The sequence below is a fragment of the Oxyura jamaicensis genome, chromosome 26 (assembly GCF_011077185.1).
Source record: "Oxyura jamaicensis isolate SHBP4307 breed ruddy duck chromosome 26, BPBGC_Ojam_1.0, whole genome shotgun sequence".
Classification (NCBI taxonomy): Eukaryota; Metazoa; Chordata; class Aves; order Anseriformes; family Anatidae; genus Oxyura; species Oxyura jamaicensis.
Genome location: NC_048918.1, coordinates 896,991 through 919,936, shown reverse-complemented (window position 1 = coordinate 919,936; position 22,946 = coordinate 896,991). Strand labels below are relative to the sequence as shown.

Genomic DNA, 22,946 nt, shown 5'->3' with positions numbered 1-22,946 from the left:
CAGGCTGTCCAATGAGGCAGGCACTGGCCCTGCTGGGAGGACACGGCCCCATACCTTTGGCGCCAGGGTCAGGCTCGTCCTTGTCCTCACGAGGCTTGTTCCCAATGTCACTCATGTTCACTGACACCGTGGACTTGGTCTCCTGCTGCGCCTTCTTCATCCGGTCATGCAAAACTTTGAAGAACTTCTCAGACTTCTTGTCGCTCGTCATGAGGTTGTAAAAGGATTTCTGGGAGGAGGGAGGACAGCAGCTCCAGTCTCCGCTGCAGTAGCCAAACCACCCCAGCCTGCCCCTCTGATCCAGTAGCCTCCAGCACTCCAGCCCTTGCCTGGGATAACGTGGCGAATAGGTTTGTTTCCAACAGTCCTTGGGGATCACAGTCCTCTTGGACTCACCGGGGTGCATCGTCCCCTGTGCCTGTGCCCCCCTTGACCCTGGACAGAGCTGGGGACAGCACAAGCAGCAACTACAGCAGCTCCAGGCTTGGAAGCCCATGATTTTTGTGTGTACAGTTCGTTGGCTTCCCCGTGGTAAGGAATTCAAGATAACCCACAAGTTATCACCTGAGAGCTGCAAACCTGAGTCATTTCCGCGATACCCGGCAGAGGGCATCAGCATTACTCCAGAAACCCCTCGGCCACAACCTGCCCCTTTCGCAGCATCCAGCCACCAAGCTGGAAAACCCGAAAGCAGAGAAATTTCTGCAGTTCCTCCCCCAGATGGCGAGCAAATGCATGCTCCCAAAATTTTGGTAAAGTCTGCTGCTCGGGGACCGGCCAGGGGCTGAGGTCTGCCCTGCGCCCCTGTCTTCTGCAGGCTGGGACCCCCGCACCGCACACATCAAACCACGGCTGCCCAGCCCCCGGGGACTGGTGCCCACCACAGGCACCTGGATCTCGGTGTTGCCTCCGTCCAGCAGCCGAATGGCCAGCAGGATGCTCTCCTGGAAGATCTTCTCGTTCTTGGTGTTCATGATGAGGTCAGCCACCAGCTTGGTGGCCCCTTCTCGGTCCAGCCGGCACTGGACAGCAGCGATAGCGGACCAGTCCTGGTCTTGGCCTGCAGGAGAGGACACAGACGGATGTGATGGTGGTGTAAGAGAAGGAGCGTGGCCAAGTCACTTCCAGGGGCATCTCAGGCCCTTCTTCTCCCTAAATCCTTTACTCCCATGGAGGTGCGAGCATGGAGACCAGCTTACAGACCTTATTCCACCGTGGTTTGGGAACCAGGCACTCAACGTGAGCAAGAGCAGCGCAGAAAGACGAGGAAAGGCAGGAGAGGGGCACTCACCTCCCCCAGCAGCATCCATGATTTCGCCTTTGGAGCTGGACTTCTTGTTCTGCAGGTAATTGTTCAGGAGCATTTTCCGCAGCAGGTTGCCCTGCCAAGACAAATAAACGTCACGAGGCTCCCAGTGCCAGCGCCAGAGCAGAACAAGGCTGAGTGCCCACGGGCTGTGACGGGGAGGGTGCTGCCAGCCCGGGCAGCTGGAGCCAAGGAGTGGGGCTGGGGATGTGCCACGGGGCTGTGGTGCTCACCCTCTCACCGTACTTGTTCCTCTTCACCAGCATCTGCTGCAGCGTCCTCAGCACCTTGATGCACAGCTTCTCCTCCGTCTCCATGAGGTCCTTGGTGTGCTGCACCAGCCTGGCCACGCACAGCAGAGCCACCGTCACGCAGCCGAGAGGGACACGTGGTCCCCAAGGGCACCCCTCCACTCCGCAGGTGCAGAGCGGGGTGCACAGCCCACGGAGGGAGAAGGTCAGCAGCCCTTCCCCAGCACCCCACGGCAATTGCAAAGCATCCTCACTTGGACAGGAAACCTCCGCTCTCGCATCGCTGGTACGCCTCCGTCCCCTCCATGAAAAGCAGCTCTGGCCGGTGGAGGACATCCACCAGGACGGACAGCTCAGCCTCCACCAGCGGTTTCAAGCGGTCCTCCAGGGCATTAATGATGTCCTACAAGTCACAGCACACACCTTCAGCTCGACGCGTGCCAAGGAGACACAAATATGGGACCGGGACCCTGTAACGCCCAGCACCTTCTCGCTGCCTCCCAGGGGAGACGCGCTGCGCCGCTGACCTGCGCCGCCACCGTACCTGCAGCTTCTCTATGATGTTCTTGTAGTCCCACTGGTTTGGGGTGGTGGAGACACGGGGGAAGGTCCGCGTGGCTGTCTTGTAGCTGGACGTGTTCCTCTGCACGGTGCTGGTGGAGCTGCTGTTGAGCAGGGAGCTGACGTGGGCGTCCAGGTCCATGGGCAGCGCGATGGAGCGGCTCTTGGCTGCGGGAGAGGGAGCCGGGGTTGGGGACAGCCACAGCCCAGCCCATGCCATCGGTTGGGTCCTGCCACACTGCCTTGGGCTGGGCACCCCTTTGCCTGCTCTTCATTTGCAGCACGGAGGAGAGGAGTTAAATACAAGAGAAAAAGCCCCCAGGTAGGCTGGGGTGCAGGATTTCCATCCGTACATCCCCAGAGCAGCACCACGTTGCCTGCAGCCCCCCCAGCCCGACAGAAAGAGGACGGAAAGAGGCACTGCCTCTGCTTTGCAGTTGGGAAAGCCCAGCACGAGGAGCTTGTAAGCGCCCTGCCTATAATTACGAAGGGGAATCCTAAGGCTCTGGCCGCTGTCCCCACCCGGTGTCTCACCACCGCGCAATGCTTTCCCCACGGTGACTCAGTGCTGACAACCCTCGTGCTGAGCCAGGCAGCCACAGGCAGGCCGAGGGCAAAGTCCTGGCGAGGGAAATCTGCCGTAAAGGCTGGCTTTGTTTCTGGGCCCGGCCCCAGCAGGGACACACCAGCAATCTCCCAACCAAACCCAGCCTTCAGCTCGCCTCTGGCCACCCCGGTCACCAAAAATACAGCCCAAAAAGCACATCCCAGAGCCAAACCTCCCAGCCAGCAGCCTCTCCAGGACACTCTGCCATGGCTGCGGGAGGGGAGAGGACTCTGCTGGAGCAGAAACAGCCCTGGGCAGCTGCATCCTCGTGGCTGGGGGGTGGAACAGAGCATCCCCGCGGCACAGCTCCTTACCAACCATGGCCAGCGTGCGGATGCAAGCCTCCACCGAGCTCTTGTGCTGCTGCTGCAGCCAGGGGCACTCCAGCAGCCGCGTGGTGGACTGGAGAAGCTGCACCACAATGGTCTGGTGGGTCTGAAGGAGAGAGCGGGCAGGTCTGGACCAGAGCAAGGCGCCTCCAGACCTCACTTCTCAGGGCTTGGTGAGCCCCTTTCCCCTCTCCGTGCGTGGCCCGGCCGTGCAGCGCCTCATTACCTGCAGGGAGGTGCTGTTCTCTGAGAAGGGGGAGCTGAAGAACGCGTTGATGGTGTCCAGCACCACCGTCAGCACGTACTTCTCCAGCGTGGGGTCCGGCAGGCGCTTCTCTCGCTTTTTGCACATCTGTGAGGAGACGGGAGGATGCTGATGGCACCGGGGCGAGGTGACCAAGCGTCCCGGGTGGATGATGCTGCCACGCAGCGCTGCTGAGACCTCGCTGAGCCAAGGGACACGGATGGTGACACAGCTCCTGGGTGCGTGCCAGAGCCGTGACTGCTCCCCAGCATGGCAGCTACACAAGTCCCAGTGGTGCCCAAGCCCCCTGTCTGACTCCCCAGGCTTCAAGGAGCCTTGGTGGCACCGAGCTGTCCCCACCCAATGCAGCAGCCCTTGCTGCTGTGTTGCCCCCACCCGGCCCTCCCCACGCACCTGGGCCATATCCAGGGTGAAGTTCTCAAAAAGAGTCCAGATGTGGTTGCTGGTGTAGATCTCCTTCATCTCCACCTCCGTGTCCACGTAGCAGTGGTTGACAAAGTTCACGTAGGCCATCTTCACCTGCCGGGGAGGGAGAGGACAGGGTGCAGGCACCATCAGAGGAACAGAAAACAGAGCAAAGCCGCCGGTGCCCTCCTCGAGAGGCACCCCGTACCTCCGTGATGCAGTCCTCGTGCGTCACCACCCGCACCACGTCCTCCAAGGGCAGCAGGGACGTGCACTTGATCTCCGTGTAGACGTTCTTGCCCTCGGCGCAGGCAGCCAGCAGGTCCACCAGGGAGATGTGGTACATCAGCGGGCTGTTCTCCTCCACCCCATCCCTGGCTGCTGTCATCATCTCCAGGAGGGTGGCCAGCGACGCCTTGTCGTTGTAGAAAACCACCACGTCATCCCCAGCGTTGGTGAGCTGTGGGGAAGGGTCACTGGTCACCACTCCGCAGAAGGAGGGTGAGAAACCTCAAGAGGCAGAAAACTGCATCCTCTGCACCGGGGAGCACCAGGGAGAACAGGTCGTGCGTTTATGGGGAAAAGCGGACGTTTGCGATGCAGCCATAAATCACAACTTGTGGCACTCCAGAATGGTTATTGGCTCTCAGACTTTTGCATCTCTTGGAGATTTTTCCAACTCCAGGGAGAAACCAGCATGCGTGGGAAGGTTCTTGCCCGAGGGAGAAGCCAAGCACGCTCCTCCCGGGAGCTGTGCCCCGCTGCACCCCATAGGGGAGCAGGGGCAGAGGTGCTTACCTCGGTCATGATCATGTCCTGGCACTTCTTGACGTACTTGCCCTCGGCCTTGATGATGGTGTGCAGGAAGTCCAGGTACTGCACGTGGCGGCCGTGGGTGGCCACGCAGTGGATGAAGTGCTGCGGCACCGTCTCATTGATCTCTGAGCAGAGCTGGTAGTTGTTGAGGAAGATGTGCTGCATCGTCTCGGCCTCCAGGAGCTGCGGGACCAGGGGGATGGAGTGAGGCTGGGGGCTGCGAGGCACAGCCTCCCCTCCTGCCCCGGCCCTGCCTCTTCCAGAGGTCTCCTCCTGGCTTTTCCACCTCCTGCTCTCAGCCCCAGGAGCGGTGCTGAAGCCTCTCCCCGTGCTGCCACCTGTGACCACCCGCTGCCCCCCTCTCCTTACCCCTGGGGTCAGGAAGAGGTTGAGGTGTTTGTGCAGCAGGGCCTGGTTTTCCTGATTGCCAGCACAAAACTTCTGCAGGAACTGGTGGGTGAACTTCAGGATCTCCAGCATCTTGGCATCACCCTGAGGAAGGGCAGAGAGGGGGGCAAACACCCGCGGTTGGGAAGGGATGGAGCAGGCTGCTGCCCCTCCTGCCTTGCCCAGCCTCAGGACCCAGCCATGCAGGGTGTCCCCGTGTCCCCCACCCCTTGCCCAGACACTCTGGGACCAGCTGGCTTCTGCCCACCCACCTTCTCATAGGGGATCTGCAGCAGATCCAGCATCACTTTGTGGGCGTCCATGTTCTTCAGCAGGCGCTGCTGCTTCTTGCGCACTTGCTCGCCAACCCCGCACATCTTATTCAGCCGCTCCAGGATCTGTGGAGAGAAGGAGCGTGGCCAGAGGGGAGTTGAGCCCGGGAGCCACCAGGATGGCCACCAGCACCAGGGGTCTGCTTGATATCCAGACGTGCCCCAGAAGAGATTGAACCCAACGGACGCCTGAACCCCAGAAAAGATTGGAAGTACCCCCCCACTTTCTCCCTGCCCCTTCTTGCAGGTGCCCCGGCCAGCCCTGGGGACAGTTTTCGATCCCACTCACCCCCTTGACTATCTGGTAGTTCTCACTGCTCTTCTCTCCTGGAGCAATGACCTCTTCATCAGCGGTGTGCTGCGAGGGGACAGAAGCAGCGTCAGGATCCTGCCACACCTCTCCAAAGCCCGGGCCACAACTGCACCCCACAGGACCCTTTCCCGAGAGGTGTGCGTGGCCCACCGAAGCTGCCGGGTGTTGGACTGAAGTGAGCTGCTTCTCTGCCCCCCCGTCCTCTCCCCGCTTGGTTCCCAGCACCTTGCTCAGGGCTCTCACCTCTTTCTTCTCCTTCTTGTTCCCGTCCCCCGTGCTGTCCCCTTTGACGCTGCCTTTCTTGTCCACCCACAGCTCAGATTTCTCCACCATGGTGCGGAGTTTGTCCAGCTCTGACTTGATCACCTTGTAGTTCTCGACATCCTGGGCTGAGATCAGGAGCTGAACCTGCAGTGACATTCCCGGGGGCTCCCCTGTGCAGTTGGTCTGGGGCACGGACCCCACTCCCGTCCTCACCCAGATCCCACCCCCCAAGCAAAGGGGCTGCAGCCACCCCAGCCAGGACCAGCACCCAGGTGCTCCAGGGTTACCTGCTTGAAGGTGTGCAAGACCTCCTGCCTCTGGCTGAAGTGCTTGAAGAGGAGCTGCAGGGAGCCGGAGATGAGCGGCGGGTAGTCGTGCATTGTCAGGTGGATCAGCACCCGCAGGAACATCCTCCCTCCTTCGTCGTCCACCTCCAGCATGCTGCTCGTCTTCCTGAAGCCGGGACGAAAGCGCTTGGTGTTAGCAGCCACGTGGGAGCTTGCGTGCACTCAGTCAGCCCTCGGGGCTGATGGGGACAGCTGCGTTAGCCTTTAGAGCCTCGTCTTCCTCATCACCTGCCGCTCTCAGCCTCGGCAGCGAGTACGGGCAGGAGAAGGAAGGGCCCTACAGCCAGGCTACCTACGCACCGGAGGGGCAGGGACTCACCCCACACCGAACATGGCCTCTGCGTGCTCACCGATCCTGTCCAGGTTCATGGCTGCAGCTGCAGGGAGAGGAAAGGGAGATGAATGGGGCGGCCAACACGATCCCTGTGCATCAGCAGAAACCCTGCAGGATCCGGCCCAGCTCCCCAGCCCATGTCCAAGCACCCACGATGGACACAGGACACCTTGTCCCTCCTGCACAAACTCCGATCCCCCGGGCTCCCTGCCAGCAGAGGTGGAGGATGGAGAGCTGCTGGAGCTGAGGTTGTACCAGGAGCAAAGGGGAAGAGTTACTTGTGGAGTCGAAGGCTGGAGCCGTCCCGTCGGCCGCGCTGTCCTGCATGGGGTAGACTTCCACAAACTCCTTCTTGAAGACGGAAAGCAGGTAGGAGATCCTGTAGTCCAGCCGCACGTTCAGGATGAACTGGCAGCAGCGGGGAGGGAAGAAAGCAAAAGTGAGACCTCTCCTCACACCACCTGCCTCCTTGCATCAGAAAACTACATCTTCCCACCCCATCCCGCAGGTCCCACCCGCAGCTCCCCGATGCTCCTCCGGCTCCCACCTGCAAGATCTCCAGGATCTTCAGCTTGGTCTCCATCACCACGATGTTCTCGTTCTCGATGCTCCTCCCTCTGTCCACTGGCTCTGGGGCAGAGCCGGCACTGAGGCTCGGGGGGCTGAAGATGGACTGTTTCCTGCTCAGCACCATGGTGGACATCATCTGCCCAACGCCCTGGATCGACCTCCGCACGTTCTTCCCTGCAGAGGCAGCCACAGTGGGCAGAGTTAATGCGGAGGGAAGGGAGGGGGGAGAAGACTGATGGAAGGACCCACTTCGAGTGCAAATGTAGATGTTAACCAGAGAACCAGCAGGAAGGGCTGGCTATTTCTCTGCAGTGGCCAAGGACTCAGCATCTCCTGTCTCCTGTAGCAGACCCAGCCCAGATTTCCACACGACCCAACCTGCAGCTTGTTCTCTTGCAGCCCAAACTGGAAAGCACTGGGCAGACCACAGGAGCTACCTTCCCCTGGGACCGTGCCTGGTTTTGGAGCAGGGACTCACCCGTCACCTCGTCGTTGTAGACCGCCTGCATCATCAGCTGCGGGTTTTGGACGCAGTCGATGATGCCCAGCAGCGTCCGCGTCAGGCGCAGCAGCTCACTGAAGCTGTAGAAGCCGAAGTAGATGAGGTTGTGGGCAAGGCTGACAACCTGGGGAAGGACAAGGCAAGCTCCAGACCTTGCTGTGCTCGGGGATGTAAACATGGGATGCCGGCACGGCCAGCCGCGTCCCAGAGGCAGCTGCAAGGCGTGGATGTGGCCGATGGCCGCGCGAGGTGCCCGTGACACCAGCGGGTCTCGCACCTCGAAGGTGAGCTTGTTCTTCTCCTCGTTGGCGAAGGGCACCGCCTCGCTCACCACGTTGTTCAGGTAGTCCTCCACGAACTCCATGGTGCTGGCAAACTTATTTTTCTTGTCGTCTCGTGAGGCGTTGAGGTTGGAGTCGTAGCTGTGAGGGGAGACAGCACGATGAGCTGGATGGCAGTGGGTCTCCTCGGCCCAGCCGGGCAGGAGCGCTGCCCAGGGGGCTGCTGAGAGCCGTCAGGGCCAGGAGCGATGCTTGTGACTATGACGGAGACCACAGGAGGACATCTGCCACCCCACCTCCCACGTCCCCCCAAAACTGCAGCGCCTCTCACTCTTTGATCGTGATGGCCGTGGGGATCTCGGTCCAGAGCCGCGCAAACTTGACGGGCATCACCAGCTCCTGGGGGTCCCTGTCCACGTGCACGTGCAACATGAGGTGGCAGAAGGACGCCCGGAGATCGAAGGGCAGCATTTCATCCGCCATGCAGAGGAAGATCAGGTCCACCCCCAGCTGCTGGGAGATCTCCTTGATGGCCAAGTACTGGCGGTCCAGACACATGCGGGCAAAGAGCTTCAGCTGGTACCTGCGTGGGGACGAGGTGGAGAAGGAGCAAGGCCGTGCAACCCTTACGTCTTCACCCCATCTCTCCAGAGCCTGGGGAGAGGGTGCCACAGGGCTGTCACCTGTAGTAGCTGAGGACATTCTCGTCGTGGGCATTGCCAGCCCGGGCCTCCTGCGCCAGCTGCCGGATGCTTTTCTCATGGTGGTCGTTGTTCTTGTCGGTCCAAGTGAGCCAGACCTCCTCCTCCGAGTACTCAATGCTCAGGTACTCGTGGGTCTGGGACATCTCCTTCACCGGCCGCAGCCTGGGGCAGGGAAGGAGTAAACCCGGAGATGCTGCTGAGGATGGAGCACCTCGGGGCATGACGGGGGTTTCCAGGTTTTACAGGGCCACCACAGCAGCAGGCTGGGCCAGGCACTGAACCCCGACCGTGGAAAACCTCTCCCCCTGGCTACTCACTCGGTTTTGATGAGGATGTCACTATTTTTTGGGTCCAGCACGCACTTGCAGATCAGCTCCTGGGTGACAGGGATGGCGATGTGGTTGGACACGCACAGGTCCGAGAGGTAGTCCAAAAACCTGGGGAGCGAGGGCAAAGCAGAGACAGCTCGCTGTGAAAGGGCGGTCCATGGGGTGGGGGGCTCTTTCTGCCTCTGCTCAAGGCACATCCCACCCATCACGCTGCTCAAAGCCCCCCGGGACGGGGGCGCTGGGGCACGCACCGTGGCTCGCGGTTCTTGCGCACCAGGCTGACGAAGGTCTCCACCTCGGTCTTCGTGATGTGCTTCTCCAGCAGCTTGCGGTTGTTGTGCAGCAGGGCCGTGATGGTGTCCTCAGCCAGGATGTCGTAGCCGATCTGGGACTGCATCATCCCGAACTGCTTGGCTATGTGCTCCTGGAGCGGGCAGAGAGACGAGTGTGAGGCTGCACGGCGGGGTCTGCTGATGCTCCCCTACCCCCCCCCCAGGGCTATGCAACACGAGGTGGGATGGGGGCTCCCTCCTTCTACCCCTCAACCCACCTGGTTTTTGCGATAATCCTCCTGGGAGTGCCGCAGCACGCGGTAGCACAGCCGAAACATGTACTGGTAGGGAGCGTTCTTCTGGTCCGACAGCTCCTCCAGCCGCACCAGGGGCCCTTCGCCACCCTTGTCCTTGAAGGGGGCTTTCAGGATCCCAAAGATCTGCCCCAAAAGCAGGGCTGTAAGTGCTGTGTCACCCCCCACGCCGCCTCCCATGCATGGCTGGGCATCAGCTGTGCTTGGTGCACCGCCGGACCCCAGCCTTGCCCGGGTGCACGGTCGTGGCCGCTCACCTGCTTCAGGATGTTCTGCTCCCGCATGAGCTTCTGCCGCTCCCGGTTGGGCTTGGTCACCACGATGTCCAGCACGTTCTGGCCGTTGTTGGGGACATCGCTGACGAAGAACACCAAGTCCTCCAGCAGCTGGATCACAAACCTGCAAAGGGGCACGGTGCCAGCGGGGCGGCGGGGCCCTCCTTCCAGGGAGGCCACTCACCCGCCGCACGCAGTCCACCCATGCTCAGGTGCCTGCAGTGCTGCTGGCACATTTTGTAGGACTAAAAAGCCCACGTTCGGGGCTCAAAACGCTGCCGGGGAAGCTGCTGGCCGATCCTCCCTACTGCTAGAGGCCAGTGGCTGCCCTGAAGCATGAGGCTTTGCAGCCCCTGCAGTTCCTACGGAAATTATTGTCTCGAGTCAGGTGCCGTGGTAAATGTCATGGGTTTGTGCTCGTGATTCACGCCGGGGATTTTGCGTTCAATGCCTCTGCCCCTTGAGTCACATTTGGAGCGGTGCAAGTGCCATGGGACCAGCGTGGGGCGGGCTGGCAGGGCGGCAGCAGCAGCTTGCTCCGTCCCACCGGGTATCTGTGTTTGCTCAGGAAACGCCAAGAACCCACCCACCTAAAAATAACACCGTGACTAACCAGGCTGCCCCTATCATGGGGCCATCTCCCAGCCCCTCGGTTATTTTTCTAGCAGCAAAGGAGGGGCCCGAGCGGGTCTGTGCTGTTATCTGATTTCCTCGCCAGATCCCTGGGAGAAGCAGGCGTGGATTTGGGTCATGGGCAGGAAAGCAAGGCAGAGCCGGCACCATGACCCAGGCAGGGCCCCCATCCTGCAGAGATGCTGGAGGGCTCCAGCACAGCCCCATCTCCACGGGGAAATGACTTTTTACCTCCTGTCATTCTGGCTGAGAAAACCTTCATTCATCTTCTCCACCACGTTGGCCAGCATTGAGCTGGCATCGTTGGCAAAGTCCAGGTCCCGGATCTCAGACACGGGCACGGAGACGATGGCGAACGCTTCTTTGTCTTCTTTGGTGGGACATGTGCCCAGCTGGGAAGGAACAGGGAAGCGGTGTCACAGCTGCAGGGCAGCACCAAGTGTCCCCACATCCACCCAGCTGGCACCAGGGGCCCAGTTTCTCCCCACTGGAAGGACTGGGATGGTCTTGAGGTGACTCTGGGAGGCTGGGGGCTGGCGTCCCACTGCCCCCTTGGGTCATCACGGTACTTCAGTCCCCGGGTGAAGGTAGGGGTGCCCCTGGGCAGAGCGGGGAGGGAAGGAGGAAGGAGCCAGAGGGTAAATCTGTGGACGGGAGGAGGGCACGGGGCCACACCATGAGGCGGATGGGTCTCTCCTCGTCGATGTCGATGGGCACGTTGGTGCTCTGGATCCACGTGTTGGTGCAGAGGTGGCGCAGCCGCACGTACGAGTTCCTGCAGACAGCACGGTGCCTTGGTCAGCAGCCCCCGCGCAGACACACCGGCACCCACCGCTTCCCCTAGCACCCAGCAAAGCCCCCCACCCCGTGCCAAAACTTCCCACCGTGGATGAATCCTCCCTTCTTTATTTCCACCCCTCCGTGCCGGCGTGTGCTCACGTACCGCGGGACAAAGGAGTCCGTCTTCTGCAGCGTGGTGGGGTCCAGCTCGAAGAGGGAGGCGATGTCGTTGCCGTGGGGCACGGCCACCAGCCGGTACTTGATCTTCTCCCCCGTGTTCCTGCGGCTGGAGCGGCTGCTGCCCCCCTGCACCAGGGAAAACGGCTTTGAGCCCGGAGCGGGGAGGTCGCCCCGCCGAGCCCGGCCTCCCTGCGCACGCAGCATCGGAGGACACGCAGCGGCTACGCTCAGCGCAGAAGCTTTGGCTCGGGTGCCGGGCTGCGCCTCGCAGCGCGGAAACAAACGAGGGGCTGCAAGAGCACAAGCGTGGCACGACGCCCCTGAGCTACGAGGCCACCCCTTCTCCAAACCTCGCTGAAGAGGAAAAAAAAAAAGTCCAGATCTTTCTTCTACCAGCACTTCATCTGCACACCCCCGTGGCCTGGGGATCCAACATGCACTGGGACCCCTCTCCGACAGATTTCGGCGGGGTCCTCTTGCAAGCGGGACATGGGGATGTGTTGGGGATGCTACTCTAGAGTGCGGGATGCGGGATGCTCTGCTCGGCAGCCCTGTGCCAGGACAGCCTCCAGCCACAGCCTCAGCACCAAGCGGGACCCGGCGGCACAGCGCGGGCACTGTCCCCGTGGCGGGCTCTTTTTTTTCGGGGCATTTCCCTGCTTTCAGGCAGAGTCTAAGAGGCAGCGTGGTTTCAGGCAGCGGCAGCAGCATTTCTGCTAGCAAGGCTGCACACAGCTCACCGTGGGCGCTGCTTTGGGCTCAGCCACGTCTCCTTTATAACTTGGGTTTTCCTGAAAAGTTAAAGAGGGAGATGAAAGACAGCTCCCAGCCCTCCCCCTCGGTCCCTCCAAAGCCCTAAGCGTGGGGCGTTATTTCTGTTCCTTCCTTGCTCAAGCGCACCGCAGTGAGAGAAAACCTGCCAGGATGGGGCTGGAGGACACAACCCATGCCCAGGGCACAGCGCTGCAGCCCCACGGAGAAGGACAGGGGCAGAGCGAGCCCTGGGGCTCTGCATCGCAGCAAGACAACCTCTCGCTGCAAATCCCTCGAGGCCCCAGGTTAGGGTCCCGCTGAGCACCACGAGCCAGGCAGCACCAGCCCCGGATGGGGATCTTCCTTCCTCTGCAGAGGTCAACCGAATGTCTTTTGGTTTAAAGCACTCCAATTTCAGAGGCTCGGCATCGGATCCAGTAAGTGCTATTTTCCGTCCTGCCCGCGGCAGAAGGGGCCCCCTGGGGTCCTCTTCCGCAGGGACGGCACGCCTTGGGCACGGGGTGCACCCCGCTCCCCCCGGCACATCCCTGCTCCCCCCGCAGCAGGTCTAACACTTCTCCCTTGGGCATTAGCGTCATATAAACCACGTTACCTAAGAGCAGAAACCTCCTTGTGCCTCTGTCAGGAGGCCTTAAGCTGGCCCTAAATGGGAGCAAAACCCAAGTGGGGTTTTCCAGGCTCAGGCCTTGCCCACGCCTCCCCCAGCCCTGGATGCCTCCACTGACCAGAGGATGAGGAAGGACAAAGCCTGGATGGGAAGAGTTAAATGCAGCCAGGTGAGTTGTCTGATGCTTCCACCCCACCAGGACGTTGTGCCAGTACAGTCGCTTGGCCCAGAGTGAGCAAACAGAGGAAAACCCCGGCCACCCCCTCCGCCCCCCCAGTTACGTGTGCCAGGGCCAGAGGGGAGGCAGCCGGGAGCATTTTGGACATCGCTGCTCTGTCTAAGGGTGGGTTCTACTTTTGGTGACAGCCTCTCGAGGGCAGGGCAGCTTTCTGCACCCCTCTGCTCGCCCCCTTACCTCGGCTGCCAGGTAGTTGCCCGTGGCAAGGTGCTTGAAGCGGTACAAGCCGTTCCAGTGCCCGGCGCCCCCTCGGCACGGGTCGTGGTGGACCACCTGGAAGGAGCAGAGGAGCGCTCAGCACAGGGCTGTGATGCCAGCCCCAGTCCTGGCCCACGCCTGGCCCCGAGCAGTGACAAGATCCCCGTCCTGTCCCAAAGGACAAGCAAAGAAGCTTGGGGCGCTGAGCCACCGAGGGGCTGAGGGACACCCATCTCCTCCAGGGCAGCCCGAGCTATAAAATCGGGCTTCCAGCTCCCTCTCGGAGCTCAAGCCTTCTGCTGGCTTTCACCAGGGCGCTCAGGCCACCAGAAAGTGGAAATTCAAGGCCTGAAACGCACCGAAACAAGCACTGCCTCCAGCAGCCCCCCCAGGCACGGCACAGCAGCCCGGCTGCCCGCGGCCCCGCTCACCTCCACCTCCCACAGGGCGTTGGAGCTGGTGGCCGAGGTGGCCGACTGCCTCAGGGTGGTGCGGAGGAAGACGTGCAGCTTGCCTTTGTACTCGTCGCAGGTGAGGAACTTCTCCTGCTCGGCGTGGAAGAGCCTCACCACGTCCCCCTGGCACCGGGACACGGCAGTGAGGACACGGATGCGGCGTTCCTCCCCCCAGCCCCATGAAGGAGGGTGGCCGTGGCTCTGCTAAAACCCACCTCCAGCAGCACAAGCGCTCCTCCAAGCCCAGGGGAGGGCACCTTGCCCGTGCACGGGGTGGTGGGGACATGGGGACACGGGGACACCCTGTGCTTTGCAATGCCATTGCTCTATTTACTTGCACCAGCCGCTTCTCTCTGCCTCTACTCCCCGGGCTGTGAAATGGGTACAAACCCCCCGGCTTCGCACCCCGGGAGCGGGCAGAGGCTCTGCTCACCAACACGTTTATGGCATTAACGCCCCGGGAGGAGGATGCAGAGGAAGCTGGGGATAAGCAGGCGCCCGGGGATGAGGATCTGTGAGATCCTAACAATCAATATCCAGCCAGCTGCTTCCTGGAGGACCTCCGACCCGAACAATAGCTCTGCAGGGAAAGTTCCTTTCCCAGGCAGCAGCCAGCCCTGCTGCATGGCTGAACAGCCAAAAATTGTCCCCGTGGCTGGAACCAGAGCTGGCACCATGTGTGCCTCATATTGTCCTTGGGAGCCAATTGAATACAATAAGGCAGGGGGTAACCTGATGCCCCCTGGGCACCTCCTGCCCATAGATACCCAAATTCCCAGCTCCAGCTCCCTGTTAAGTGCTCCCAGTGATGGATTCCCCTAGAAACCAAGCCCCTCAAGGCATCCTGCCCTTGTCACACAGCCAGACAGCTTCAGTGTCCTGCCTGAGCAGGGGATGGGGCTGGACCCCCTGAGCCCGTCGCGTCCCGGGCGGCCGGCGGCCGAACCTCCTTCCTTACCCCCTTCAGCACTTCCTCCATGTGGTCGCGGAACTGCATGAAAAGGTTGATTTTCCAGCTGGTGTTACAATTGACCGAGTTCACCTAGGCAGCAAGAGAGCAAGGTCACAATCGCAGAAGGGAAATGAGACAAGAAAAGAAAAAAAAAAAAAAAAAAAAGAGAAGAAAAGAAAAGAAAACCAGGCAAGCCCCCAGCCAGCCCCAGCACCTCCTTGCAGCCAGCGTTGTCTGCAAGCTCATAGTTGCTGGCGTGCAGCGGCTGCCCGGCGTTCACAGGGTTCAGGATCACTTTGTCTCCTACGACTACCTGGGGAGCAAAAGGAGAACAGGGGAGGGAGCATGAGGCGGGTGCTTGGTGGGGATGTGAGCCTTGGCATGACTAGGCACTGCTCAGCCCAGCTTCTTATGGGGGCTTTGCAGCCCTGCGCTCACATTATCTCCGTTGCTCCTCAGCTTCCAGAAGGGCTGGATGAAGAGCCAGGACCCCTCGTTGCCGGTGGCATCCAGCGTCACCCGCATGGCATTTTTCTCCAGCAGAGCCGGCAGCCGCTTGTTCACCGTCAGGTACTTGTTGCTCTTCATGTGCAGGAGCTGAGGAGCAAACGTCGGGGTGAGCTGGGGCGACCTGGCACAGCCCCAGGTCCCCGGTGCCGGTCCTACCCAGGAGAGGCACCACGAGCCCCTGCTCACCAGGTGCTCAGCTCATGTTCACTGGATCTGTGCGTTTTTTCCCCAAAACCCAGCAGCCCGAGCAGCCTGGAGGCAGAGCTGCGAGTGCCGTACCTGTATGACGCTGCCGTACTTCACCACGTCCCCGTGCACTTTCTTGTTCTCCGTCTCGTTCTGCTTCTGCTCCATCTGGGCCGCGTGCTGAATGCCAAAAGGAGAAGGGCTCAGGGTGGAAGCAGCCTCATCCTGCCCGGAGCAAGCCCCAGGGGCACCACCGGCACCCTGAGCTACGGGGAGGGCAGGGGACAGGCTGTGACACGGCCCCAGCATCCCTCTGTCCCCCAGGTGCCACGGTCCATAAGATGGTCCTCAGCATGGGAGCGCTGAGCCCAGGACCCTGCTGTGGCCCTACACAGCCACATGAAGCACACGGGAGCTTTCAGCCGAGGATTTAAAAATTGGGACAGGTTTCTTCAAAATTCCCCAATACAGGGCGGTGCCACAAAGGGACCAAGGGCTGGGGCGATGCTCCTGCCCAGCAGGGCCACGGCACCAGAAGAGCAGAAGGCTGCACATCAGCAGTGCCGTGCCCGGAGCTGGCAGCATTTTCGGATCTGCCACGGGCTGTGCCTGCCAGCCCCTCTTTCCTAAACCACAGACGTTTTGGATGTGACAGCTCTGGCAGCCGAAGGGGTGTTGTCAACAGACATGGAGCAAGGCAGGAATCTGCTCCGGCAGCGGATCTGTCTGGGAATGGCGAGGGTGCGGCACCCTTGCATGGGCACAGCCCAGGCAGCACCAGCCCCGCGCTCCCATGGAGCTGGGATGGGAAAACCACAGCAAGAGATGGGGCTGGGACAGCATCCGCCCCTGCCCATCCTGCTTCCTGCCCCTCTTGCATGAGGAATTGGGAAAGAAAGCTGGAATCACGGCCTGCACCCTGCGGGAGGATGAGGCAGGAGGTCTGTGATGTGAATCAGGGCTTCGAATCTGCCCGGCACGCGGCGCTGGGCTCCAGCCCCTTCGCTCTTTTGGGCATCGCCACCGCTTTGGTTAATTCTCCATCCCCATGCTGGGGTGCCACCCACGGGACGTGCTCCCACCTGGCCAGGGACCGCAGCGGTGGCTGATGCCATCGGGAAAACAAACTGAGGGCCTGGGGAAACCCACTCTGCTGCCGAGCTGGGAGTTTAACAACCACCCCGTGCAGCAACACAGCCCCGGCGAGACATCAGGCACCGCGGCGGCTCCTAAATCTGCGCCCAGATCTCAACTCCTCCCTTGCTGAAAGCCACGGGGCCAGGAGTGGGGACAGGCTGCCCTGAGCCAACAGGGGCTGACATTCACAGCCTGTCCCTCGTATAGGGGATGGGGTCTGTCCCCTGTAGGGATGGGGCACCAGGGATGCGCACAGGGGCAGCCCCGGAGGCTGCGGGGTGGCTCCGAAGATGTCAGGGGTGGAAGGAAAACCTCCGTGGTGCATCTGGCTGCACCTGCAATTAGTCAGCTGAGAAAACACCAAGCCTTAAAACCCCTTAAAAGAAAAGGGGCAGGAGCAGAAGCTCAGAAAGGCACCAGTGGGTACGGGGCAGGGTTTCTCCTGTCGGGACCTGGGCCGCTGCTGCTTCAGGAAGCGCTCTGGGGGTTGCTGCTGCCTTCAGCCCGCTCCCGGTGCCGGCGGCGTGTGCCAAAAGAGCAACACCAGGAGCAGCGGGATGGAGCGAGGAAATTACAGGATCTCTTGAAGACAAATCTGAAGCGAGGTTCAATCAATTAGGCTTGGAAATTAGCCTCTCCGTCCAGTCGTGGCCAGTACGGCTGTCGAGGTTACAAATTACTGCCTAACCAGAGCAGGAAAATGCACGTTTCTGAGCGCGGTCAAGGAGGCGCTGACCCCATCTCGGCATCTCCAACCCAAGCCAGGACACCCTGGCCGGACACTGCCTTGGACTTCGCTCACCAAAAGCGAAGCTGGGGGAGCTGCGGGGCCCGGCTCGAAGCCTGGCGAGATGATTTAATGAATCCTGCCTGAGCTTCGGTGCTATGAATCATCCTCAGGGCCTCGCCAGCTGTCTGAGGCGATTATGCAATGTTTAACATGGGCCCTTTCCAAACCTCGTGGAAGTCAACAGGAGCCTTTCACTTCCCCAGCCCGTTGGAGCAGGTCCTGCTCGCGGCGGCTCCATGCCGGGCACCCCTGGGTGCTTGGGCTGTGCCGAGGGGGGCAGCGGGACAGGAGGCAGCAGAGCTGAGCAGGGGGGACACGTGAAAACAGCAAAACCCAGGGGGGGTCCTGGCTTCCCAGGCATGTTTTCCAGGAAGCAGAATGTCTCCGGGTTTGCACAGCGAGGGGTTAGGTGGCTGCCACCCTGCCAGCCCACGGGGACCGTCCCCGCTGGCCAGTGCCTCGCGCCGGGAGCTCCACTCACCTGCAGCTTCTGCAGCAGCACCACATCGGCGATCTTCTCCTTGTCCTGCTTGGTTTGCTTGGCCTTCCAGTACTGCTTCTGGGCAGAGTAGCGGTTCATGGGACATACTTTGAAGAGGCAATCTGGGAGCAGAGGAAGGCACAGCGTGAAGCCGCAGCGGCCACACCGGGTCCTCCTTTGGGCCCAGCGTCACCCAGCACCCTGCGGGCCCCCTGCTCCCCTCCCAGCGGCATCCTCCCAGCCCGCAGCCACCCCGACCGCTGCTGGGGGTCCAAAGCAGACGGGTGGAAGGTTGAGCCGCTCGCTGGTAGCTGATGGACTAGTTTGGGGTAATAAATAATGAGGCCAGGAGTGACTCCACTGCTTGGACTCGCAATAGAAGCATTCCCATCGGAAACGGCCGCGCAACTTGGGAAGGAAAGCTTCAGGGGGAGAAAACGTATTGATGAAGCACAGCTGGGCTGAACCAGGAGCGGATCCTGCTGGAGGAAGGGAGTGCAGGCAGCGGGATGGGGACAGGAGCAGGCGTCCCCACACCGCCCTCACTGCCCTGCAGCCCCCGAACCCAGGCAGCGAGGCCACGGGATGCTGTCCCCGCGGTGGCCACCAGGACTCTGCAAACACGCTGCTGCTCTCCCATGCCTGCTCACAACGAGACTTAATTACCCGTGCTGGAAGCTACGAGCCAGCGCTCCTAAAATCTGGATTGCAAACAGCTGCACTTCCAGTCCTAAAAGAAACACTCTGGGGATGCAAAGGGTCTGGATCCCGGCTCCCCCAGACGCTGGCCACGCGGATGCGCTCTGCTCCCCAGTTTGCTGCTTTTCCCCACGCTGCTGTGGCCAAATGGGGGGCGCAGACACCAGGGTCTGGGATTTGTGAATCCAGGCAGGAGAGCAGCCCCCTGGAAGCCAGGAGGCAGCAACATCGTGCGTCTGATTCAGCTCAGGGTACGAAGCTGCGTGGGGACAGGGGGCGACGGCAGGAAGGGACCTGCAGCCTGGGTCACCCGAATTACGCCTGAAATAGCAGCCCAGAACCTTCAGACACAAAAAGAAAAATCACTTCCATCTCTGGCCCCGGTCCCAGCTCGCTGGCAAGCACGTATTTATTTACCTGGGAGTGACGAACAAACAAGCACAGAGCACAGTTCTCACCGGCCTGGGCTGCTGGTTAGGGGCCAAGTTTCACATTTCATTTTACAGGTCTATTTGCTAATGGCATGTCCCGTGCCAAGGAGGCTTTGTGACGCTGGGCTTTTAATCAGGGACTCGAGTGTAGCTGCTGTAATGCCTGGCTGCATTCTCCCACTGCCTCCAAGCAGGGCCACAGAAACACTTGGGCCACCCGCAGCACCTTGAATCGTTTTCATTAAGTTGCTAATTAGGTTGCAAAAGGACCTGGTAGAAAGGAGAAACTGAGGAATGAGGGAGGGGGAAAAAAAATGCAGCGTAGCTATTAAGAGAAAGGTGCAAATCAACCCCCTGGCTCCAAGCACGCCCTGTCCGCGGGGGCTGCTCATGTCCCCATCTCTGCACGCCAAGCCCGGTTTTGCAAGGAAGGAAACTGAGGCACGGAGTCGGTTGCACGCGGAAAGGCTTCAGCAAGGCTCGTGCTGGAAGCCGGAGGTTTTGGCACCCAGGTGTATGGGCCGAGGAGCTTTTGCAAGACAGATGGTGGGAGGAAAGCAGGGAAGCCGAGGAAAGCTCCCACATCAGCACTGCCCAGCGAGCACCAAGCCAGAGCAGAGCCCAGATGCGGATCAGGGATGGGGCTGAGCAGCTCCTGACGGGCACAGCCATGGAGATGAAACCTCCCGCGTGTCCACCGGGGAGGATCCGGGGTATTTGGGGTACCAGCCCCCAGGCTCCGGCTGCCCACTCGCCCTGCAACCATCGCAGCCTCTGCCCCGAGCCCTGACTTAGGCACCTGCCCCGCTGAGCGCAGGGCTTGGTATTTTATTTGCTTCTTCCCAATGCGCCCGAACGCAGGGCCGAGAAGAGGCTTGGGGGGAAGAAAGCACAACGGAAAGCAAATATCCAAGGAGCGCCAGGTGCCTTTCAGAGGCTCGGAGGGCACGATGCAGGCAGCCCAGCCGGAGCCCCTTGCTGCAGAGCCAGGCTCCAGGCTGTCTGTGGGCATTTCCCAAACCCAGCTGGGTCTGACTGCGTGGGGAAGGGCCCTGCTCCCCGCTCTGTGCCCCAAAACCCCCCGGCAGCAAGGCGACGAGCACCAGGGAGCTGAGCCGGGAAGGGCAGGGTCCAGCCACAGGATACGGGGACGGCAACAACCCATTAAAATCCTCTTAAGTCTCCTGCTGCTGCGGCAGGGAAACAGCACCAGCCCGTTGTTTTTACCTCCCTCGCGGTGATAGCTATCGACAAGGCAGACTGCTACTTTTCCGGCCATTAAAACAAGCGGCTGGATATCCTGATACGGGCTGCAGGGAGCAGGGCTGCGTCTAGAGCAGACCTGAGTCTGGAAAAGAGATTCAACACCCGCCCATGGCCAGGAAGGGAGACGCTGCGGCTGCTGGGACCAGCAAGCCCGCGGAACTGGTGCCGGTTTGCGCCCAGCTCCCAGCTGTTCCCAGCCAGCCCCAGGTGAAAGTCCACTGGGAGCAGGATGGCTGCCGGGTGTGCCGGGGCTGCGAGGCTCTGCGGGGCTGCCAGATGTCCCCAAAGTCAGCCCCAAACCCAAACAAGTGGCAGAAGCTCCCACGGAGAGCCGGGTCACTGCTTGGCAGCGGGGAAGGCGTCTGCAGAGCACCCCGCTGCAGGTAGTTAAAGCCACCCTATGGACAGGCCTGGGGCATGAAGCAGAGTGGGAAACCAGTATTTACATAGCTTTTTTATCGAAGGGGCTTGGAATTATGGTAGCTGGTATAAAAGGAATGGCTGCCATAAACCAACCCCCAAATCCAACAGCGCGGCCACTGGTTCAGGGAAGTTTTCCCCGAGCACAGCCCTGCTTCGGTCCCTACCTGCCACAGCATCCACAGGACCCGCAGGGTGCTCCAGGCACCCAGACCCACCAGGACGCCCCCTGGGACCCCTCCGTCCCCCTGCATTTTGCAGCGTGCCAGGCACAAAAACACCATTCCCCAGCGTTGGGCACAAAGGAGATGCCCCGGGGATGCCCGCAGAGCCCAAAGGTCTCTCCCCAGGGGCTTACACAGCCCGGGAGCAGGAGGCTCTCCCCAGCAGCCTGCCCTGGCTTCTCCCGACCGTTCCCACACACCGGGATCCATCCCAGCCCTCCGGTGACTCATCCCCTTTTCCGCCCGGCCAGGCCGTCGCAGCTCGCTCCCGCTCAGGGCTCCAGCCCGGGAACAACGAGCACGGCCCCGAGCGCTCGAGGAGATGGCGCAGCCCAAAACGTGACCGCCGAGGCTGGGGAGGGATTTACCGTCTCTCCCGAAACCCTGCCCGTCTCGTAAAAGGGCGGCTTAATCCCCCGGCTCTCTCTGAGGTGCAGCCAAGCAGGGCAGATGTAATTAGCGCCGAGCGCTAACAGGCTTGCCTTGAAGTAGTCTGCCTGTTGCAACTGCCCCTCTCTCTGTCCCCTCCTGGCTTTTTTTCTCTCCCCGGCTCCCAGCCGGCAGATACCCAGCTGCCAGCATCCCTACAGATGGGTTTGGGTGCGGACCCACCTTTGCAGAGGGCTGCTCCCCGCTCCGCAGGGCTGGGTTATGGGGTCCCAAGGACCCTCCCAGCACAGAGGCGGTTGCAGTAAATGTATAAACGCACCCAGGGGTGGACAGAGGAGGGTGGCTTTGGCCAAGCCATGGTGACAAACTACAGCAGCTCAAATCCCTCCGGGCTCCTCTGGAAAGGGCTCGCCCCGGTCCTGGGTGAGCTGGGACCCCGGTCCCCATCCCTGGCACGGATGCTCAGGGCTGTGGTGTCCCCATGGTGTCACTGCGGTGACCGAGCTGCCCCAACCCGGCCACAGTCTCACCTCGAAACTTCTTGGGAGGGTTGTCCAGGTCTCCAGCCGCCGGCTCCACCACGCACCGGTCGTCCACCAGCCTGTGGGACCAAGCAGGAGCAGCGTTTTAGAGACAACAAGGCAGCAGCGGGCCCTGAGCGAGTGAAGCACCACACGACCCACAGCACCATGAGGGCAGACGTGCGTTGGCACCGGCCCCAAAAGGACAGCATCAAAACCTGCACCTCCTGCCCCCTACCCCTCTGCATTTCTGTATTTATAAATAGAAATATTCGGCCTGATGACACCCAGATCCTGCGGCCTCTCATGGGTGCCTGCCCCAAAGGCATCACCCCCTGCTCGCCGCCACCCTCCCGATTTGGCCACTCGTGTTTTTCCTACAGCCCTTTAGGGCAGACCGGGTACAGACGGCAGTGACGAAGCACGGTGATGCTGGGCACCGGGGCCTTTGCTCAGCGACCCGTGCGGGAGGCTCTGACGCCCGCACCCCGCAGGAGCGGATCCTGCCTTGCTCAGCACTCAGCTGAGCCAAATCCACCCCGGGGCGATGGGCAGCGCGTGGAGCCAGGCTTTCTGCCCGAGCCGGAGGCTGAGGTTACTGCTCACAGCCCCCGTCCCCAGATCTCATGTAAAAATGTGTGGGGTTCAGCTTTCACTTAACAGCTCTCCTCCATTGGAGAACCCCACCGGGTTGGAGCTACCCCACCAGGATGCAGGGGGTGTAACTGTCGCAGATGGAGGTGGCAGGGCCCCCTGGAACCAGGTGTTAACTATAATTAAATTAATTATTATCAGAGCTGCTGGCTCTGCCCATCAGACACAAGGGGCTTTGCATCTCCTGCCTGCCCCCTCCTCGTTTCCCAGCGTTAAGCCAACTCCTGCAGGCTTGTCCTTGGGTGCTGAAGCTCTTCTCCGTGATTTCAGGACGGGACATCGCTCCAAAGCTACCGAGGCCAGCGAAGCACAACCGGGGATGAGGCACCCCTGTGCTCGGCCCCCAAATTGCAGAGGGGTGAGCATTGCCGAAGGGCTGCTGGGCGCCGGGTGCTGCGGCGAGACAGGCTGGGCCCGCTCGCCCGCTTTCTGCCGGCCCCCAGGAGGCAACGCAGGGAGAGAAACGGTGCTCCTGCCCCGGGCGAGAAAGCGAGGAGCGTGTCCCCACCTGAAGCCGGGCAGCTGGGAAGCGAGGGGCTGGATGCAGGAACGTGGCGGCTGCACAGTCCCAGAGGGAGCATCCTGGGGGGGAGCACCACGATGGGGACAGGGGAAGCGCGGTGGGCACGTGGCACGGCGGCAAAGGGCACGGTGGC

At 61.2% G+C, this 22,946-nt stretch overlaps 1 protein-coding gene across 1 annotated transcript in view; it reads right to left on the bottom strand.

The window, feature by feature from the left end:
* Positions 1-22,946, bottom strand: part of ITPR3 (inositol 1,4,5-trisphosphate receptor type 3) — a 39,578-nt gene that overhangs the window by 9,975 nt on the left and 6,657 nt on the right. Inside the window, exons 3-41 of the mRNA XM_035347081.1 lie at positions 21,646-21,716; positions 17,686-17,807; positions 15,371-15,457; positions 15,020-15,178; positions 14,796-14,894; positions 14,588-14,671; positions 13,606-13,752; positions 13,154-13,249; positions 12,098-12,148; positions 11,341-11,483; positions 11,073-11,172; positions 10,629-10,789; positions 9,747-9,888; positions 9,454-9,615; positions 9,155-9,327; positions 8,892-9,011; positions 8,554-8,736; positions 8,202-8,453; positions 7,867-8,011; positions 7,566-7,713; positions 7,065-7,261; positions 6,796-6,925; positions 6,503-6,560; positions 6,124-6,289; positions 5,816-5,980; positions 5,549-5,617; positions 5,200-5,325; positions 4,910-5,032; positions 4,523-4,723; positions 3,933-4,184; positions 3,713-3,838; positions 3,281-3,406; positions 3,040-3,160; positions 2,102-2,286; positions 1,812-1,960; positions 1,540-1,648; positions 1,292-1,382; positions 891-1,060; positions 55-229 (exon numbers count right to left, since the gene is read on the bottom strand). Of these exons, the coding sequence (XP_035202972.1) occupies positions 55-229; positions 891-1,060; positions 1,292-1,382; positions 1,540-1,648; positions 1,812-1,960; positions 2,102-2,286; positions 3,040-3,160; positions 3,281-3,406; positions 3,713-3,838; positions 3,933-4,184; positions 4,523-4,723; positions 4,910-5,032; positions 5,200-5,325; positions 5,549-5,617; positions 5,816-5,980; positions 6,124-6,289; positions 6,503-6,560; positions 6,796-6,925; positions 7,065-7,261; positions 7,566-7,713; positions 7,867-8,011; positions 8,202-8,453; positions 8,554-8,736; positions 8,892-9,011; positions 9,155-9,327; positions 9,454-9,615; positions 9,747-9,888; positions 10,629-10,789; positions 11,073-11,172; positions 11,341-11,483; positions 12,098-12,148; positions 13,154-13,249; positions 13,606-13,752; positions 14,588-14,671; positions 14,796-14,894; positions 15,020-15,178; positions 15,371-15,457; positions 17,686-17,807; positions 21,646-21,716 (5,384 nt within the window). The remainder of the gene's footprint in view (positions 1-54; positions 230-890; positions 1,061-1,291; positions 1,383-1,539; positions 1,649-1,811; positions 1,961-2,101; positions 2,287-3,039; positions 3,161-3,280; positions 3,407-3,712; positions 3,839-3,932; positions 4,185-4,522; positions 4,724-4,909; positions 5,033-5,199; positions 5,326-5,548; positions 5,618-5,815; positions 5,981-6,123; positions 6,290-6,502; positions 6,561-6,795; positions 6,926-7,064; positions 7,262-7,565; positions 7,714-7,866; positions 8,012-8,201; positions 8,454-8,553; positions 8,737-8,891; positions 9,012-9,154; positions 9,328-9,453; positions 9,616-9,746; positions 9,889-10,628; positions 10,790-11,072; positions 11,173-11,340; positions 11,484-12,097; positions 12,149-13,153; positions 13,250-13,605; positions 13,753-14,587; positions 14,672-14,795; positions 14,895-15,019; positions 15,179-15,370; positions 15,458-17,685; positions 17,808-21,645; positions 21,717-22,946) is intronic.